The sequence below is a fragment of the Petaurus breviceps genome, unplaced genomic scaffold, assembly GCF_028583685.1.
Source record: "Petaurus breviceps papuanus isolate PSGF00001 unplaced genomic scaffold, PetGlider_PUasm1.0 223, whole genome shotgun sequence".
Classification (NCBI taxonomy): Eukaryota; Metazoa; Chordata; class Mammalia; order Diprotodontia; family Petauridae; genus Petaurus; species Petaurus breviceps.
This window is the reverse complement of record NW_027185884.1, coordinates 136,335-158,380: the sequence shown is the minus strand read 5'-3', so window position 1 is coordinate 158,380 and position 22,046 is coordinate 136,335. Positions and strand designations below refer to the sequence as shown.

The window sequence follows — 22,046 nt, the reverse complement described above, 5'->3', positions numbered from 1 at the left end:
ATGGCAAGGGAGCAGTACATAAGACAGAAGAAGCTGTTAAGATGTGAAAAGCGAACCAGAAGAATGTTGTGTCTCATAAAAAAGAGAATAGAAAATAGAGAAATAAAAGAGTGGTCAATAGGATCAGATTCTGTACAGGGAAGATGAGCATTAAAAAGGATAATGAATGAATTTGACTACTACAAGGTCATTAGTGAGTCAAAGTCATTATTACAAGGTCATTAGAAAGTAATTTCAGCCTGTGTGTACAAAAATATTTATAGCAGTTCCTCTTGTGGTGGCAAAGAATTGGAAATCAAGGGGATGCCCATCAATTGGGGAAGGGCTAAAGAAGTTGTGATGGATGTATGAATGTAATGGAATACTATTGTACTATAAGAAATGAGGAGCAGACAGACTTCATAATAACCTGGAGAGACTTATATAAACCGATGCAGAGTGAGGAGAGCAGAGCCAGGAGCACTTTGTACACTATTACAGACACATCATATCTGTGATGACTAACTTTGATAGACTGGGTTACTCTCAGCAATGCAAGGTTAGAAGACGACTCCAAAAGACTCATGATGGAAAGGGATATTCACATCCAGAGAAAGAACTACAGAGTCTGAATGCAGATTGAAATCAACCACTTGCTCTCTCTTGTGTTTTGTTTCATTCTTTCTCATTGTTCACTACATTGGTTATAATTCTTTACAACTTGACTAATGTTAATGTGCAGGTATTTGTAGAACCTATATTGGATTGCATGCCAGCATGGGGGGGGAAGGGGAAGAGGGGAGGGAGGGGGAGAAAATTTGGAACTCAAGAGATTGTGGAACTGAATGTTGCAAACTAAAAGTAAATATATAGTTTAAGTAGTTTCAGTAGTATAAAGGATAAAGGGCAGATTTCATCAGGCTGAAGTGACAGAATGATGTGGAAGTGGAGGCATCATATGTAAAAAGCTTTTTCAAAAAGTTTGGCAATAAAAAGCAAAAAAAAAACCGAAGGGTGAAAGAAAGGTGCTTTCTTATATATATATATGAATTGGGAAAACTAGGGAATAATTTTAGGCATATGGAAAAGAGGCAGTGGAAAGTAAGTGACTGAAGATGAACGAGGGCCAAGAGATTACTCCTAGGGCAAGACTCTGGAGGAGGAAGGCTAAGTTGTGATCAAGGGCACAGGGAGATGGAGTAGCTTCAGCAAGGATGAGAAATATCTTTTTCTGAAACATAAAGGCAGTGAAAAAGTAGATGATGCTGCTGAGAAATTTTGAAGAGTAGAAGACGGAAGTTGAGGGATTTCTCAGCGTATCCTTATCAGTAAAGAGGAGTCATCGACTCTGAGTGTGGAAATGGGGTTATAGTTGGGAGGCAGGAAGGGAGATGAACAAGGTTTGAAGCAGTTACTATGGTGAACAGGAAAAAGAACCAATAAGAGCAGAAAAAGAATTGCTAAGCAACGGCGAGGGCTTCACTGAGGTTATAACTCTAAATTTACAGCCAGTGAAATAAGCTCAATGTTTTACTTTCTTCAGATGCCTGGAATAAGAGTGGAGAAAACAGAAAGTGGCTGTTACCCAAGTCTGAGGATTAACATAGAAGTAATGGCAGAAGGTCCTGACAGTGAAGAATTTTAGGGTGGCAGCTAATGAATCGTTAAGTAGCAGATCATGGGGTCAAGACTGGCTATGAGGCTGATGAAGAGTAAGTAAGATAGATGGGGAGGAGAGATAGGGGTCAAGGGACTAGAGGTGATGATGAGTTTGAAGAGCAAAGTGAAGAAGTGGAAATGGTAGAAGGAATTAGAGGGGATATGATCAGAGAATACAGTTCTAAACTTTGAGATCTGGAAGGTGGGGAAGAGGAACGGACAAGCATTTGTTAAACACACTTACAATATTCCAGGCATTGTGGTACATGCTTTACAAATATCATTTCATTTGATACTCACAACAACCCTGGAGGGTAGGTACTATTATTAACCACATTTTATAGTTGAAGAAAGATAAAGGTTAAATGACTTGCCCAAGGTCACATAGCTAGTAAATGTCTGAGGTTGGATTTAATATCAAACCTATCCATTGTGCCATCTAGCTGCCTCTGGCTCAGTTGCCTAGCAGCCTGAAGTTCTAATCTATGATCATGTGTTCCTGAAATGGGAGGGAAAGAGGTCACTGAGTGAGGAGTTTGAGTAATTGAATGGCTATGGTGTTAGAAGAATTGTTAATACGAATACCAAAGTCCCTGAGGATTACAATAAGAGAAGAATATCATGGGGAGGAGGGGAAGGGGCAGAGGTGTTGGGCAGGGTCATTGCCAAAGATTGTGAGAATCTGATGGGAATGATCTAGAGGTCAATAGATAAATATAATAAGGATAGGGAGAGGGTGGCATGTACAACTACCATAGATCACAAAGGAGGAAAAGTAATTGAGTGAAAGTAATAGATGAATGGCTAATTCTGGAAATCAAGAAGCAGGCCAATATCTCCTCCTGACCCTGTTCAGTCATTTTCAGTTGTATCCGACTCTTCATGACCCTGTTTGGGATTTTCTTGGCAAAGGTATTAGGCTACTTTGTCATTTCCTTCTCTAGTTCGTTTGATAGATGAGGAAATTGAGGCAAACAGAGTTAAGTGACTTGCCCAGGGTCACATAGTTACTAGGTGCCCGAGGTTAGATTTGAACTTAGAAAGATAAATCTTCATGATTCCACACCAGGCTCTCTACCCACTGTACCACCTAGCTGCTGTCTTCTAACTTCGTTAAAGAGATTTGGAGAAGTAATCACAGAAACATTCAGGAATGTGGCAGTATTCACAGGGAAAGCCACTTTTCACTTAAAGAAAAGCTAGAAGGGGAAGTAGGGACTGTATGGGGAAGTTTGCTAAGAAGGGAGCTGGGATTTTCAAAGTCATAAAAACTTAATTAAAAGCGACCTCAAAGGCCACCTAGTTCAAATCTTACCTGAACAGAAATTCCCTTGACAAGGATTCAGTGCTCCTGTGAATAGCTCAGATTTACATACATTTTTAGGACTAATTTCCAACATACGCAGGTCTCTGCTTTGTTTTTCTCTTTTCATTTTTTTTGTTTGACAATTAAAAAAACTTTTTTTCAGATAATGAAAATTTACCTTCTTTTCCTCCCATCTCCTCTACCTCCCCTCACTAAAAGAGAAAGAAAAATAAAACCACTGTAAATGTACAGTCAAGCCAATAAATTCCTTCATTGACCATGTCTAAAATAAACGCCTATACAAATAAAAGTAGGCCAATATATACTATGTATGCAGGTGTGTATGACATGGCTAATGAAGGAATTTGTTTTGTTTGACTATGCATATGTTGCAGGGATTTTTTTTTCTTTCTGTTTTAATGAGGGAGGTGGAAGAGGAAGAAGGGAAAGATATGCATATATGTATATACACATATGTATATTTGCACCCTGATTCCATCACCTGTTAGGAGGTGGACAGCATGTTTCATCATTAAACATGGAATTGTAGTTGGCCATTGTGTTGATTCGATCAGAATTTTTGTCTTTCAAAGTTGTTTGTCTTTACATTGTTGTTTTATATACACACACACACACACATATATGTGCATTATAAGTGTGTATCTATGTCTATTTCTCCCAGTTCTGACACACTCTGCATCAGTTTTAACAAGTTTTCTTATATTTCTCTGAAATCTTTTCTTTATTCTTTTCCCCTTCAATATCTTTAATGGTATCTTTGCTAGTGAGGACCCAGTCTCACGGATTTGGGAGGTACAACAGGCATATCTTTAACCAGGTTTGTTCAGTGGGAGCTACATGTCAAGAGACAGAGAGAGGGAGACACAGAGGGAGACAGAGAGACGAGAGAGAGAGACAGAGAGAGAGAGAGAGAAAGAGAGAGAGAGAGAGAGAGAGAAAGAGAGACAGACAGACAGACAGACAGAGACAGAGAGAGAGAGACAGAGACAGAGAGAGAGACAGAGAGAGACAAAGAGAGACAGAGATAGAGAGACAGAGACAGAGAGAGACAGAGGGAGAGAGAAAGAGTCTCCCAAATGTGTCTTTGGTTCATGAGAGTCCAGTAGGACTATCATCCCCTCATTTTGGATACTCTGTTTATTTGAATGCTACCCAAGATTGCATTAGTTTTTTTTTTTTTCACGGCCTTATCATACTATTGACTCCTATTGAGTTTGCATTTTCAAAGAGTTTAGAGTGTAACCTTTCAACTTTAGTTTATCCCATTAGTAAAATAGAAACTATATAGTACTACATATTTGTTTTCTTCTAGAATCTAAGCAGTCAGAACATTTTTAAAAATCGGCATGTTTTTTTGTTGATATATTTATTTCTACATTCAGTATCTAAAGAGAAATTAATGACAAGAAAATAATCTGATGTCAGGGATTTATTCATGATTCATTTAGCCAGGAATTTTTTTTTAGTATTTGTTATTTGTATGACAGTATGGTAGGCCTATGGAAGATACAAAAATGTTCTTAAAGTCCCTGATTTTGAAAAACTTACAAACTCACTAAGGGATCAAGAATACATATAGCAACAGTTAACTAACAGTATGACAATATTATTCTAGTTTAATCCTGAATTTATTTTTTTAAACTCCTACTATGTACAAAGCAATGTTAACAGATCTGAGGATATAAGGAAAATGAAAGACATTCTCTGCTCTCAGTTCAGTTCAATAAACCTTTATTAAGCTCCAGGCACTGTGGTAAGCACTAAGGATACAAAAAGAGGCAAAAAAAAAAAAAAAAACCAGCCCCTGCCCTCAAAGGGCATATAATCCAATGAGAGAGACATGCAAACAAATATATACAAAGCAAACTATACGTATATATATATATATATATATGTATATATATATATATGATAAATAGGAAATAATTAGGCAAGGGGAAGCACTGGAATTAGGAGGGGTTGGGAAAGGCATACCGTACAAGGTGAGATTTTAGTTGTGTCTTAAAGGAAACCAAAAAGGTCAGTAGTTGGAGTGGAGGAGGGAGAGTGTTCCAGGCATGTGGCATAGCCAGAGAAAAAATCCTGGAGCAGAGAGGTAGAGTGTCTTGTTTGTGGGGCAGGTAGAAGGCTGTTGTCACTGGATGGAAGAGCACATGCCAGGGAGTAAGGCGTAAGAAGACTGGATAGGTAAGTGGGGACTAGGTAATAAGGGACTTTGAATATCAAATAGAGCATTTTGTATTTGCTCCTGGAGGCTATAAGAAATCAGTGGAGTTTATTGAGTGGTGTGTGTGTGTGTGTGTGTGTGTGTGTGTGTGTGTGTGTGTGTGTGTGAAAGAGAGAATCAGAGGGAGAGACAGAGACGACCAGAACTGTGTTTTTGGGAAAATCACTTTAGCAGCTGAATAGAAAATGCAGTGATCGAGGCATGAGCTTATAAGGGATTGCACTAGAGTGGTGGCCATTTCAGAGGAGACCAGGCGGCATATTTGGGAGATGCTGTAAAGGTAAAATCAGAAAGCTTTAGCAACAGTTTGTATATGGTGGGTGAGGGACACTGAGGAGTCCTGAAAAATTCCTAGGTTAAAAGTCAGAGGAACTGGGAAGATGTTGTTACCCTCAACAGTAATAGGGAAGGTTGGAGAGGAGGAAGGTTTAAGGGAAAATGAGTTTTGTTTTGTACATATTGAGTTGAAGATGTCTACTGGAATCCAGTTCAAGATGTCTGAAAGGCAATTAGAGATGTGAGATTGGAGGTCATCAGAGACATTGGTGCAGGAAAGGGAGATCTGAGAATCATCAACATGAAGACGGCAATTAAATCCAGGGGAGCTGATGAGATCTCCAAGTGAAGTGGCATAGAGGGAGAAGAGAAGACCCAGGATAGAACCCTGAGGGACACCTATCATTAGAAGGCAGGATCTGGAGAAAGATCCAGCAAAGGATATAGGGAAAGAGTGGTCAGATAGATATAAGGAAAATTGGGATAGAGTGATATCCCAAAAACCTAAAGAGAAGAAAGTATTCAGGAGAGAGGAGATAGAAATGACACATAAAACCACTTGACTTGAGAAAGGTAAGAATGCTAAACATCTAAAGGGTTTAGGAAAAACTTCTCATAGAAAGATATACCCGAGATGGACCTTAAAGTAAAATAAAGATTCTAAGAGGCAGAGGTGAGAAGGAAATGCATTCCAGGCATGAGGGGCAGTCGTACAAAAAGTCATGGGAAGAAGAGGAGGGACAACACGTTCAGAAAACAGCAAATAAACTCGTTTAGCAAGAAAGCTTATGGTGTGTGCTGGCTAGAGAGCCCCGGGCAGGTGACTTAACATCTCAGCACTCAAGGAAACCAGCTGTGACCTGGTATGCCTCGGTAGAAAGAATCAGTTCTTTGTTAGGAATTCCTAAACACCACTGAAATCATAGGGCTATTTAATTTTTTTTAAGTATATTGTGTTCAAGGGAGCAATTATACAATAAATGAGTAATCATGAAGTGCTTTAAAAGTGAAGATGGTGAATTAGAGTTAATAGGGAGTCAGTGATAATTCTTGAAGGGGGAGGGGAGGCAGAAATAGTCATTGAGAAAATCAACAAGATTTGACAGCTGATGAGTTATAGGAGTGAGAGAGGGAAAAGTTGAGGATGACATGGATGTGGTGACCTCAGGTCACTGAAATGTAGTGACAATTAAAATAGGGAAGTTTAGAGGAGGTGTAGGTTAAAGGAAGAATATTATGAATTCTGTTTTGAAAATGGTGCGTTTGAGATGCATACACAACAAAGAAGTGGTCTCTTACAGGCAGTAGGAGATGTAGTACTGGAACTCAGGGCAGAGCCCAAGACTAGCTATAGAAAACTTGAAGTCATAGGCATAGAAATGATTATTGAACCCATGAGAAATTATATTATCACCAAGAAAAAAGATAACGCAAAGAGGAAAGACTATAAGGACAATATGTTATAGAATACAGAGCACTAGATTGAAATCCTGCCTCAAACACTAGCTGTGTGACCCTAGGAAAGTCACTTAACCTCTCTGTGCCTCAATTTTAGAAAAAAAAATAATTAGCAGACTGGATTTGAGAGCAGAGAGAGAAGAGATAGGGAGATGTGTGAGTAAGGTTAGTGCAATAGTCCAAGTGAGAGGCAGTGAAAATTGCCCTAGAATGATGGCAATGGGACTGGAAAGGAGGGATTGGATGTGAAAGACAAAATTAAATCCTTGAAAATTGTTCTTATTCCATAAGCACTTCACCTGTTCTCAAACGGAAGAGTGACAACTTCTAGCCTGATCTGTTACCCCATGCAGGAATCTAGTTCTATAGTACATATAATGAATTGTTCAGGGGGTATCCTCATCGTCACGAACTGTTTCATCTTCTTTAGTCAATAGCAGCTAGGGGGTGCAGTGGATAGAGTCAGAAAGATTCCTCTTCACGAGTTCAAATCTGGCCTCAGACTCTTAGCTATATGACCCTGGGCAAGTCACTTAACCCTGTTTACCTCAGTTCCTCATCAGTAAAATAAGCTAAAGAAGAAAAAGGCAAACTACTCCAGGAGCCTTGCCAAGAAGATCTCAAAATGGGGGCATGAAAAATTGAACACAGCTCAAATGACTAAACAACAACAACAAAACCTGCGTTTGTTTCAGTTTCCTCAACTGCAAAATGGGGATAATAATAGCATCTTCACCACAGGGTTGTGAGAACCAAATGAGATGGCATTTGTAAAGTGCTTAGCACAGTGTTTGGTACACAGGAGGTGCCTAATAAATGCTTATTCCCTTCCCCTTATCTTATGAGTAAAGGCTTGATTAGGTCTTATGGCTGGTAACAGGACACTGGTCAATTTTGTGGGGATGCCTGTTATGGGAGTGGGATAGAAATGGAATTTTTCACTCAATTACAAGGTCAGTAATAACAAAGAATTTACAATTACAAAGTCAGACTACTTAGTCACTTTCCCCCAACTTTTAACAAAATTGAGAAACATTAGAACTTTCCTCTAAACATTTTGAGTATCATATTTTCATAGTTCCTAGAGCTTTAAGGGGACTCAGAGATCAGTCTACCCTATTTATCCATATGATCCATGTTGTGGGATCTAGTTATTGATTTCAAGTCAAGAGATCTAGTCAGAGTTGTGCTGAGTTATGGAAGATGACACTATGTATCAATACCAAGAGGGGAAGGAATCACAGAATTATATAATTTGAGGGTCAGAAAGGATCTGTTGTCATTTAGTCCAACCAATGAGTTTCTTAATATGGGGTACATTAACTCATTTAAAATATTTTTATACCTGTATTTCAAAATAATTTATTTCCTTTGTAATCCTCTGGGTCTAAAAACATTTTTCTGAGAAGAGATCCATATGTCTCACCAGATAGCCAAAAGGGTCTGCAACATATGAAAAGTTAAGGACCTCTGCTAATAGTATCCCCGTTACAATGATAGGAAGATCACTGCTTTTATAAAGAAATAATTGGATTAGATGGCCTCTAAAATCTAATTCTCAGGCTTGTGACTTGAACTGGATTCCAGTAGACATCTTTTTTTTTTCTTTTTGGAGGGGGAAGGGCAGGGAAATTGATGTTAAGTGACTTGTCCAAGGTCACTTAGGATCCAGTAGACATCTTAAACTCCATATGTATCCCTACCACTGCCATTGTCCTCTTTCCATTAGTCTGTACATGCCTCCATAAAGTAGAATGTAAGCTCACTGAAGATTGACTATCTCTTTTTTTTTCCCCTTTGCAACCCTAGTGTCCAACACAGTATATGGCACATAGCAAATAGTAAATGAATGTTGACTGATTGGTTGTTTCCACTCTCTTCCTACTTTCATATGTATGCTTTCTTGCCTCCATTCAATCTAAACTTTCTTGTCCCAATAGTGGCATTATTTGTTTTGCCAAGATTCGCACAGTCCCAGTTCCAATAATAAAGATTCCCACATAAGGTCCAAAGTGAATCCATGTTATGCTAAATTCTGCTGTATGGCAGATAGATCTGTAATATGGCTACAAAATCATTAATGGATCACTGTAAAAGCACACACGCAAAGCTGATGATAATACCATCTTCTATATGTCACCACAGTGAAAAGATACTAAATTATTTCCCATTTTAAAACTATGCCCTTGATACACACATTGTGAAGGTTACTCCTTTGTGTTGTGTGTCCAATTCTGACTTAACATTTTTGCAGGTCTAGAGTTTCTATGAACAACTCAGCAGTCAAACATCAGACCTGTATAAATCTAAAAAGGTACCAGGCAACCATCAATGAGCTGAAACAACATGAAACGGGTGATTAAATTAAACATCTGGCTTGCTCTCATTTGCTTTTCTTGGTAAAATTTAAATGTGGGATTTTACACTCCAGATTTTTCCTGCAATTAATTTGACTGTGACATTAAAAAAGGTGGGGGAGGAAGCTTCAGAGGAAAAAAATGGAATTTGATCTAAAACATAATGAACATATTGTAAGTTACTGCCCATCAAATTCTAGATCTGAGATGGATTGGGGGGAGAGGGAAAGGAAGGAAGGACAGATCCCACCCAGGGGATAAAGTCTAGTTACAAATGTCAGGAAGGTAAATATTTCAATAAGCACAAATAATATGGCTTAACAGGGTAAGAAATAGGCTTTGTGTGTTTCTTCCATAGTACTACAGTACTTAAAGTGTTATAGGATATTTTCTTCCCCAAATCCTAATATATTGGAAGTGTTATTGCCATGCTCATTTTAGGAATTATGAAGCAAAGCTTCAGAGAAGTCAAATACCCTTAACTTTGTGAGAAGTGAAATAATTTACCTACCATCACATAACTAGGAAGTGTTACATCCAGGAATTGAACCTATGTCTATCAACTCCAGGTCTCACATTCTTTCTATAATAGGATGCTTCCTCTCTTTCATTTAGCCCAATGATGCAACAAATATGTTTAAAATTCTGTAATACTAAAGTGTGGGGTGTAGCCCAGTGGCATAGTAAATAGAGTGAAGAGCCTAGAATTAGGAAGACTCAACTGCCTGAGTTCTAATCTGGCCTCAGACGTTTGCTAGCTCTGAAATCCTGGGTAAGTCACTTAACTGTTTGCCTCAGTTTCCTCATCTGTAAAATGAGCTGTAGAAGGAAATGACAAACCACTCCAGTATCTATGCCAAGAAAATCCCCCAAATGGGGTCACAGAGACTCAGACATGACTGAAAAAAGACTGAACACTAAATATTAAGATGTAATAGATATGAGCCACTTAGATTGAAAATTTATAAAGGAGAGTTAGCAATTAACTTGTTCTGTAAAGTGTAATGCCTAGGGGTAAACTTCCTTTATTTCTTTTGGATGGAAATAATGACGAAGAAGAAATAGTGACTGCCATTTATATAATGCTTCAAGGTTTGCGAAGTCATTTGTATATATTATATCATTTTGATCCTCAACACAATCCTAGTAGATAAATGTTACTAGTCCCATTTTATAGATAAAGAAACTGAAGTTGAAAAAGGTTAGTGTTTAAGGCAAGACTTGAACCCTAACGTCAAGCCTATTGTCATACTATGCAGTATGACAAAATAAGAGACAGGTTTTTTTTTTTTTTATAATATAGCTTATTTTAGAAGTAGAATATGTGGGCTCTGTGAATGTCTTTAAATTCATCATTTTCCTTCCCTTCAGATACAAAACTTGGCTAAATTAATTTAACACAATGTTCCTTTATTTTTATTCAGTCATTTTAGTTGTGGTTGACTCTTTGTGAAAGCATAATTTTAATTGCTGTAAAATTTCCCTGAAAGCACACCTCTATGTGTGTCAGTTTATACATCTGTAAAATAAGAAAGTTTTTATTTTAATACCCATTTAACTTTGAAATCTATTGATTCTATGCTATTGACACATCACCGACTTAACAAAGAGAATTAAGGAAAATGCAATTATAAGAAGCTCCAATTTGCAATTCTGTTCCTATGTACCTGTTGTGATTAGTATTCAAATCATTCCTCAGAGCTACAAATTATGAATGAAGATAAAGTATGGCCATGATGAAGTACAAAATTTCTGACCTCACATCCTTCTTAATAATATATTTTTCACTTTTTTCCAGCAGAATATGTAAATTTACATATAGCATCCCCAAATAGCTGCTGGGTAAAGAGGTAAGTAGATCATAAGAGACGAGCTCATGATGCACCTAGGTTTTAAAATTACCTGTTAGGTTTTCTAATGGAATAAAGTTTCCTATAGAGAACACAAGCATTGGAGACTGAATTGTCTCCATTGTCATTTCAGAACTCAAGCAAGAGCATCCTAGTGATTTGTGTTCGGCAAATAGCACAAGAGGCCCAGGAATCTTACAATTCTTGTTTGTCCTCCATTCATGCTCTCCAAAGCAGCAGAAAAAAAAAATTAGCCCTAAAATATATAAGATAGACATCTCTACAATCACTAAAGATGGCTAGATGTTGACAAAGTCTTCTCCCCCAATAGCAACAAAGTATGATTGAGTGCTAGTTTCATAATAATATTCCATCCTAATATTTCCAATATTTCAATCCACTACTGAAGAAAGAATTAGCTATGTCCATAGAAAATGACTCAGAGAACCCATTGCTTGGCATTTGCTTCAAGGAGTTTAATGGTAAAAAGAAGGGTCTGAAATAGTTATAGTATCAAAGAATTGGGAACAATGTAGATGGCCTCTGATTGAGGAATGGATGAACAAATGCTAGTATATGAATGTTTTGGAATATTACTATATGGTAAGAAATGTGATGAAGACAGAGAAGCATGGGAAGATTTCTATGAACTGATACAAAGTGAAGCAGCTAGAACTGTAAACAATATACCAATGACTACAACAATAGAAAATGAAAGAACAAGAAGAAAACAATAGAAACAGAATGCTTTCAAATTATAAAGACAAAGTTTGTTCCCAAAGGAGAGATTTCAAAATGTATCTCCTTCCTTTTGCTGACATGAGAGGCTAATTTGCAATTAATACATGACATGGTTGATTAGTTTTGGTTAGTTTTGCAGAACTGTTCTTTTCTTCTTATTTTTAATTTTTTGTTTTAATGGGTGGTGCTCTCAGAAGGCAAAGGTTAAGGATGCATTGGAAAATATAGCATATTTTTAAAAAAGTTATAAAAAATTTTTATTAAAAAAATTGACCAGAGAGAAGAAAGAAAGAAAAATCGTTGCCAAAGTCATTTTCTCCACGAACTCAGTGAGGGGATCTAGTTATGAGATCCAAAGTGAGAAATGAAAATTGAGGCAAATAATGACATGGAGCTTGAGGCATCTGGATATATAACTTTGTTCCTTACTTTCCTTTATATCTGTCCATATGTATTCATTAGCAAAAGCACTGTCTCTGAAGTCAGAGGATATAGGTTCAAATTCAATCTATGATATTTAATACTCCTGTAACTTTGGGCAAATCCCTAAACCTTTCTGGGCCTCAATTTCCTCAGAGATAAAATTAGGGAGGGCATGACCTGTATGCCCTCTGAAGTTCTCTATACTGTAAATCTATACCCCTAAGTAACTTTTAGGATTATTTAAACCACTTGACATAACATATCAGCGTGGATTCTCACAGAGGCCTCCTCAATTAGAATTTAGGCCTCAAGCCCAGATTGGCTTTCTTTCATAAAAAGAAAGCAGAGACCAACTGTGCCCATGAATTTCCTTCCCTTTTGGCTTAGCATTGAACCAGTAATTTAGAGATTAACATTCTACAGTCTCTTAAAAAAAAGAAAACTGTGATGCTCAAATGATATGTTAGTTGCCTTTTAAAAGAAATTACTCTTCCTACAAATCCATAGTGACTACTGTCACCATCTGCAGTTATAGGTGCCCATTTCCTTTAGAAAGAGGACTTTCTAAAAGTAGAGTTGGATCCTGACTTACATTTCTGGCACGAAGCAAGAACATTGTGATCTGTGACTGGTGATGCTCATTCTCATCACTAGAGAACCTGAAATTTTTTTCCGAAGGCAAATAATTAGTCACATGGCATCACCCCCAAACTAGGAAGGAAGCAGCCACCCCAGAGGCTAAAATAGCCATCTGTGCAAAAGTTGGCTTTCCAGTACCAGAGCATGATTCAGAAGTGCTAATGCTACTCTTTTAAATGGTTTGAGACCTATGGAGGAGCTCATAAATTTCCTCTTATCTTAGTTGAATAGAACAAAATTTCAGAAAACATAAAGACCCGCAAACAGGCACACACACGTGAAGATATGTGCATTCATGCACACACACACAATATGCTTTTTACTCACCTATTTTTGCAAGGGATGCAAGAAGTATCCAAAGGGTTACTTCATATGGAATTTGCACATAATCATAATCCACAGAAAAAACAGGCAGCCTCTCATCCTGCTCAGAGCTAGCAGTGGTAGCAACAGCAGCAGCAGCAGCAAAACGAGCTTTAGGTTCAGAATGGGAAGTGGAGTTGCTAGATACATTCAGATCAGAGGCAACACCAGGAAACTTAGAGACCACCAGCAGCAGCAGCAGCAGTAATGGCAACCAGTTCGAAGCATCAGGAGGCACAAAGAGATGAGAAGCCATGGTGTGGGCTTCTGCCTCCCACCTATGTCCCAGTATGCTTAAGTATGCAACCCTGCACAGGGCTTCTATATTCTCCTAGGAAGCCACTGCACACACCTTTCCCACAGGTAGCTCCCCTCCTGAAGCCAGTCTTGTAGGTCATTCCCAGCAGTGAGCTGTCGTGTCAGCAAACACCCAGTCCTGGTTTTCTCAGACCTTCTCTGATGCACAGGCATCCAGACAGCTTAGCCTCAGTGTCAAATGCAGGTATGGGGGTAGACTGAGTGAAATCCAGGTAATATTCTTCATCAGCTTCAGTGTGGCCATGATCTGAAATGGAACTGATGTAGGGGGTAAAAAAAACCAAAACAGTCACTTCTCTCAAATATGATCCCAAGCTTCACAGCACGAGGATTCTCCTTTATGTGGGAAAATTAAGGAGGATGCAAAGCTCATTCCAGATCCAACTGAAGTTCCTTCTAAAAAGAAAAAAATAAACCCTTTGCTCTTGACTCAGAGCCCAGAGAATGTCGTGTTTTGTTGTGTGTGTGCATGCGTGTCTGTGTTTTTCAGGTGCTCTCCACCTCTTCCTTTTCTCCTCCCCCTGTTCCTTCATTTATTCTGTATGGCCAAGAGAGCAGGTAGCTTCTGAACCATTCTTAATTAAGCGCACTCCTTTGACTTTGGTAATGAAATGCTTCCCTCGCGTATGCCCTCCAAAGCTAACACTGGTGGCACCTAGTGGGCAAGCACTACAACTACACCTTTGCATCATCACACCTGGGGCATTTTATTGATGAGACCTCTGCCAAGTTCCCAGTAGGTGCCTTGTACTATGCTCCCTCCATTACCCTGTGGGTTATGCACACAAGAAGAAAACACAGTCCCTGCTCTCAAGGAGCGTACGGAGTCATAAAGAAAAGATTAGGTGGCAGAGTATAGAATGTCAGAAAAACTGCATTTTAATCCCTCTTTTACTAGATATCTAACCCTAACAAGTTACTTCCTCTTTGGGGTCTTAATGTCTTAAAATGAAAGGAGTAGATTAGATATCTAAAGTCATTTCAAGGAACTTCTAGGTAGTGCGGTGAATAGAGCACTGGCCCTGAAGTCAGGAGGACCTGAGTTCAAATCCGGTCTCAGACACTTAACACTTATTAGCCCAGTGACATTAGGCAAGTCACTTAACCCCAATTGCCCTGCCATCCCCCCCCTCCAAAAAGCAAAAAACAAACAAACAAAAACAACCCAAACAAACAATAAAGTCATTTCAAGCTCTAAAATTCTTATGATTCTAGGAGTTTATATAATTACAAAATCAAATACAATTTAATTTAACAAACATTTATTAAGCACCTATTGTGTGCAGGGCACAGTTTTTCTTTTTTTTTTACCTACAAGTGCTATAGGCCAGGTGCTTGCATGTTCTCATAGAAAGCAATTGCATCAGTCTTGGTCATAGATACCTCTCTGACTTGGCCTTAGGATCAGATGATGCAGAGTCAAAATAAATGAGTTGCTACCCTTAAGGGGCTTATATTCTACTAAATATATGCAAATATTTAGCAGTCAGAGGTCAGGTGATAGAACCAGCACTGGCAGAAAGGGCATATGGGAAATGTAGGGGTTTTGTGTGTTTGTTTTCTTAACTAACGAAAAGGAGAGACTTAAGGGTTATGAAAGGGTACAAGGTTAACTCCAAGCTTCCAAACTTTCTTGTATCTTTTCTTCTAATCCTTCAGTTTCACGTTCATCTAGTAAAATCTAGATGATCTCTAAAAAATCTCTTCCCAACAGTCTTTGCTACTAATATAGAGTCATCATAGCATAAGAGGGGAATTTGAGCTGTTAAGCCTTGCAAGGTTAATGGGAGCGAAGTGGGCTTTCTAAAGACACTCAGACATCCAGGTAAGGTCTGACGGAAGACAGAGACAGGTTGTGCTGAAGAGGAGAGAACATCCGTTCCATCAGTCTTCTTAATCATTATTTACTGAGTACCTAGTATGTCCAAAGAATTGTGCTGAGATGTTGGAGTTGTAAAGACGAATATGATCTAATCCCTGCCCTCAAGAAGGGATTTTTACACATGAAAGAGAAATCTTGAGTAGGGAAGGATATGATTGTTTAAAATTGTTTTTGTATGTGATTCTTTTTTTGAATAGAGTAGAAATTGGAGTATGATAAGAAATAAGGGCAGTTAAAGAAGGTAGGTACTGTTGATAGAGATCCAGTGAATAGAGCACCAGCCCTGGAGTCAGGAGGACCTGAGTTCAAATCCAGCCTCAGACACTTGACGCAATTACTAGCCGTGTGACTTTGGGCAAGTCTCTTAACCCCAGTTGCCCTCCAAAAGAAAAGCAAAAAAAAAAAGTATAAGCAAACTTAAAAATCCCCAGATTACGGTTGAAACCCATGTTAAAGTTCTATCTTTAGTGGTAAGACTTGGAATTAGGAAGACTTGAGTTCAAATCCTACCTGATACTTTGACTAGCTTTGTGATCCTAAACAAACCACTATAATAATAATTATTATTAATAAAAATAATTAATACTTATATAATGATTTAAGATTTACAAAGAACTTTACAAATATCACATTTTATCCTCACAACAACCCTGGGAGATAGATACTAGTATTATAAGCATTCTTACAAAGGAGGAAACTAAGGCTAAGAATAATGAAATGACTTGCTCAGGGTCACACAACTATGAAGTGTCTAAGGCTGGGTTTGAAATCAGATCTTCCTAATGCCAGGTCCTATGCTCTATCCACTGTGCTAAAGTAAGGCACACTGTGTCTGTGCTTGTGCCTGATTTTTCTTAGCTGTCAAATAGGGGCAGGGGGTGTGTTGGCTTCTAAGGTCCTTTCTAGCCCTAAATCTAAGAACCTGTGATTGAGGTGAGTAATTATATTAATGAGAGAAAGAGAGAAACAGAGACAGAGACAGACAGACAGATATAGACAGAGACAAAGACACAAAGAGAGACAGACAGAGACAGAGGTACAGAGAGACAGACACAGAGAGGCAGAGAGACAGAAAGACAGAGAAAAACACATTCACACACTCTGAGAAAGACAGAGAGACAGAGACAGAGCAGAGAGACAGAGACAGCTGAGAGAGAGACAGAGACAGAGAGAGACAGAAAGACAGAGACAGAGAATGACACATGCACACATGCAGGGAAAGACAGAGAGACAGAGAAAGAGAGAGAGAGCTGAGAATAGAAAAAGCATTAGGATATATAACACATATATGCAGATATATGATGTATATTCATTTATATATAAATATATATGCATATATACATGAAGCAATGAACTAGATTTTACATATTTTTATTTTGGGTGAAACCTATGATTTCATCAATGTAGGAAACTCCCAGATACAGATTAGCCTTGTTCTGAAATTTATGGTAACCAAAAATAGATTTTTGCCTGAGGCACTGAAAGGTTAAGTTACTTGCCCAGATTCTCTTTGCACTTACTACACCATGTCTCAGATTTGAACTATGATGTGTGTATGTGTGTGTATGTGCATGAGTGTATGTGTGTGTATTTAGAGAGATTCCAAAGTGAGAATAAGAAATATGAAAAGTAAAGTTTATTCTCTATTAATAATTATCTACAGAGAATTAAGGTAAATATCCAGACACTTTCAGCCAACCGGGACAAACTGAATTATCTGCAGATCTTTTCAGAGTTACCCTAGATAATTACTGCATTTAGATAAAAGTCTCCATTTCTGTTAGCAGTGAAAACCTGACCCAAAGGCCCTGGAAGTTCCTATGCCTGTCCTGATTCCATAACTAAAGAGTCCTCTTCTATCTTCCTCATTTGGAAGCCTTCCAGCCCAAAAAGTGAGACGTAGCCCTGAAGGAATGGAACTAGCCAAGTGAATCATTAGCCATTTTAGTGGCAGTAACAGATCCACCCTCAGAGGAATAAATCAAGGATGGCATGTTCTGTGGAAGCATCAATGGGAACACCGCCTGTAACTGTACACATCTAGAAACATGGCCCTTTGGGATTTTCTTACCCTTCTACTTCTAGATTCCTAGAAATTGGCTTTGTTTTAGACATTCCCACAATAGTTAATGCAGAGGGAACCCCAGAGAGAAAGTTAACCAACTAACAAATTCTTCAGCTGTATGTGGTCAACCTATAGTCCCATCTCTCCATGCTCACACATTAAAATGTTTAAAAAAATTAAAAGTTGTCAATGTTATGTTTCTTCCCATAGCATGGGGAAGGGTTTGACTTTGGCTGGAATTCCCTCACTCTCGCTTGCTCAGCCCTTTGGGGAGTGAATATCTGCTGCAAGTCCTGCTATTCTGACAGGGCTCAAATTTTCTATTCTTTTTTTAGGAAAGGAACAGAGATACAGAATTGGTCCCCGGGTGTTCAGAAAGACGACTTGCTTTCCAAGTCTGTAGCTACTAATTTAGCTGGGATGGTCTTGAGTCTCATCTTGGCACGTCCAAACCTTAAATTGAGGGTCCGCATCCTGAGCTGGAGGACACTCAAAAGTTTTTGACCCGGCTTTGGGGACACAGACCTGGCCTTGTCCCTACCTCCCAAAGCCAAACATTCCCACAGTCTTTGACATAGATGATCAACGAAGAGATTCTTAGAGCAGCTCAGGACTGGGATGGGAGAAAAAAAAAAGATTGTTTGCCCTATGAAGGCAATCAAAACCTCTCTGAGACTCTGTTTTCTCTGCAGTAATAAAAATATGACATTGTGCTTTTGCATACATTATCTCATTTAAGCTCCACAAAGGCCCTGCCAAGTAGTACTGTAGTCATCATTATCCCCATTTCACAGATGAGGGAATTGAGGCTGTGAGAGGTAAACTGACTTGCCTAAACTTGCATACCTAGTAAGTGTAAGAGGTGGGATTTGAGTAAAGGTCTTCCTGACTTTAAAGCTAGTGCCCTAACCAGTAAGCAATGCTGTCTCTCAAATGTAATAGATCATCTCTGAAGGTCTCTTCCAGGTATGTAATGCTATGACTATGACATGTATAAATCACGTTTGACCCAGGATTTTCAGGCCTATTTCGTTTCCTTAAAGACAATTTATCTGCTAGTTACTAAGGTTGCTTTGAAATTTAGATGTAACCAAGTTTTTTCATGCTTTGCTTAGATTAGCTCAAGGGCTCCATTCTCTTTGGAAGTCATGAGTTCTTTATTGCTATTTTTGAGCCTTTCTCCCCAATTTTGGACTCAGCAAAGGCCCCCAAACCAACTTTCCTGTTCAAAATTAATGGCCTCTTTGGGCCTTCTATCACTTTCTTCTTTCTGGTTGGAAATTGACAGAACTTAGATAACAGATTTTTTTTTTCTTTTTGGAGGGGGAAGGCAGGGCAATTGGGGTTAAGTGACTTGTCCAAGGTCATACGGATAGTTTTTGTGTTAATTGTCTGAGGCTGCATTTGAATTCAGGTCCTCCTGACTCCAGGGCTGGTGCACCACGCCACCTAGCTGCCCCACAGACACATCGTGAAAACATAATATGTCACACCTTTCTGGACACAACTACCAGATGTACCCATTGCTCTCTGCTTTGAGATTCGGGACTTTTCTTACACCTCCTGACTTTTTCTTTTTTCCTCCACAAGAAAGCAGAGTCTTTAGAATCCAGTTTAACAAGGAAACTATTTTTCACTCACAGTCATTCAGGCAATCATTATTCCCACTATTAGGAAGGCTAGGTCTCAGCACCATCGACTTCTTCAGAGAGCTTCAGAACCAATCACAGGACTGCTTGTAATCCCTGAATATATGACTCTCTTGGAGGTAAAATAATTTCTCTCTTTTCTGACTTTCTTTTGAGTGGAGAAAAGAAGGAAAGAGAAGGGAAAGGGAAAGGAATAAAAAAGAAAAGGAAAAGAAAAGCAAGGCAAGGAAAGAAAAAGAGAAAAGAAAAGAAACCCACATTTTCTTTGATGAGGAGAAAGAGGGAAGGGGAGGAATAAGCATTTACATAATGCCTTCTATGTGCAAAGTACTTTGCAACATTTTCTTATTTTATTCTCATAACAGCCCTGGGAGGTAGGTGTTATTATATCCCCATTTCACATTTTAAAAAACTGAGGCAAGCAGAGATTAAGTGACTTGCCCAGGATCATACAGCCTGCAAGTGTCTGAGGCTGGATTTGAACTCAGATCTTCCTGACTCCAAACCCAGTGCTCTATGCACTTGTAATATGTAGTCAAGAACAAAGCTGCCAAATGGCAGGTAGGTGGTCCATTGGATACAGTGCTTGACTTGGAGTCAAGAGGATGTGAATTCAAATCCTGCCTCAGATATTTGCTAACTGATACAAGTCCGAGTAAGTCATTTCTCTACTCTAAGTATCTGTTTCCTTATCTATAAAATGGGGATAATAAAAGTCCCTGCTTCATAGGGTTGTTGTAAGGATCTAACGAGAGAGTAAAAACAAAGCAAGTTATAAATGCTGGCTATTATTATGATCTTGTGGTTGTTATGAGGACCAGATGAGGTAACACAAATGAAGAACTTTGCGAACATTAAAGCTCTATATAAATGTTAACTACTATCAAAATCCTGAGATGTATTAGAGTTTCAGAGTGACTCATGGTAGAGAGACACTTAACACAAAACCTTTCTGATGGGAAGGTCACCAGAGAGCAGCAGATTTTCTATTCTGAAGTGCTGTTCTTGGGAAGCCCAGAAAGCCTTGAACCACACTATGAACTCAGATAACTTCTGGGAGACAACTCCAATGGTACCTCCAAGCACTTTTGTTATTAAATCAAAAACACTCACATCCACAGAATCCCATTTACCCCGAAATGCTTTGACACAGACCCCCAAAACTGTTTTGCACAAAAACCTAGGGCAATGTTTGGAGCAAGGGCAAGAGAATAAATTAATCTACCCAGGTAAACTCTGGATGCCAGAGAATTACATATTAAAAATCATATCCTAGGGGTGGCTAGGTGGCACAGTGAATAGAGCACTGGCCCTGGAGTCAGGAGGAGCTGAGTTCAAATGCAGCCTCAGACACAACACAAAAAGTAGCCATGTGACCTTGGGCAAGTCACTTAACCCCAAATGCCCTCCAAAAAGCAAAAAAAATCACATCTTATTTTTCTTCAGTTGGTGAGCATTTGTTTTATCTTTCCTTCCACACCTTGAAAATAAAATATAAAATAAAAGATAAATAAAGCCCTTGCAACAGGTCACATAGTCAAGAAAACAAACCCCCACATTAGCTATGCAAAAAAATGTGTGTTTCAATCCATATTGAGTCCATCACTTTTAAATCAGGAGGCTGGTGATATTCTTCACCATCAGTACTCTCGAGTCATGTTTGATCATTATGTTGATTATTGTTCTTAAGTCTTTCAAAATTGCCCCTTTTTAAAATGTTGTTGTTATTGTATAAATTTTTCTCTGGGTTCTGCTCACTTAATTCTGCATTATTTCACACAAGGCTCCCTAAGTTTCCCTAAAACTTTATCATTTCTTACAACACAATAATATTCCATTATATTTATGTAATATAATTGGTTCAGCCATTCCCTAACTGATAGACACCTTTAGTTTCCATTTCTTTGATACCACAAAAAGAGTCACTGTGAATATTTTTGTTCATATGGTTTTTTGTCTCTTTCTTTGATAACAATAGATTTTGAACTAAAAAAGAACATAGAAGTAATCAACTCTAGTCACCTCAGTTTTCAGAGTTGAAAACATAGGCCCAGAAAGTTTAAGTGACTTGTCTGTGGTCATATAGGTACTTAGCAATAGAGTTAGGATTTTAACACACTTCTTCTGGCTCCAAAGCCAGTATCCTCTTCATTGTACCATGAGGTAAGATGATAATTTTTCAAAACTAGATTTTTAGGGTGTGACTAACATAGTAAAGTTGCTATGAGATCAACAGCAATCTGCATGAACAGAGTGGAAATTCATCTATATTAAGGGAAATAGGAAGATTCTTATGCCCCACTCTAAATTTCTCCTGCCACACTTGACAGAGTGACCACGATTCCACTATTAAGTAGTTATTTATTTGGATTAAAGCATTGTGATCATATTTTTTAAAGAATGAGATACTATAATGCTATAATAATGCTATGAATGAGATGCTATAATCAGTCCTTCACACCTTAGTAGGAATTTACATACCCATTGCTTTCCTCCAACACAGCTATCTGAGACTATAACACTGAAGGAAGAATATTGGTGTGGAAGGAAGAAGGAAAGATAGTTTGTGCCCAGTGGATGTTCCCAGGGAAAGCAGGAATACGTGACCTTAGAGAATTTTATATGTAATATATGTATATATATATACACACATGTACATACGAACATGCGTATATAGAGAGAAAATATATACACCTGTGTATACGTCTGCTTATATATGCATGTACACACCTATACATGTATGCATGCACATACACACACACAAATAAACAATCAAGGAGTAGGGACAGGGCTTCTGGGGTTCCACTGGAGTACAAAGCTTACTTTAGGATCC

At 38.4% G+C, this 22,046-nt stretch overlaps 1 protein-coding gene across 1 annotated transcript in view; it reads right to left on the bottom strand.

Moving 5' to 3' along the window:
- Positions 1–14,619, bottom strand: part of SLC9A4 (solute carrier family 9 member A4) — a 94,279-nt gene extending 79,660 nt beyond the window's left edge. The window contains exon 1 of the mRNA XM_069094916.1: positions 13,264–14,619. Within this exon, the coding sequence (XP_068951017.1) occupies positions 13,264–13,555 (292 nt within the window). The 5' untranslated portion in view covers positions 13,556–14,619. The remainder of the gene's footprint in view (positions 1–13,263) is intronic.
- Positions 14,620–22,046: the final 7,427 nt, after the last annotated feature.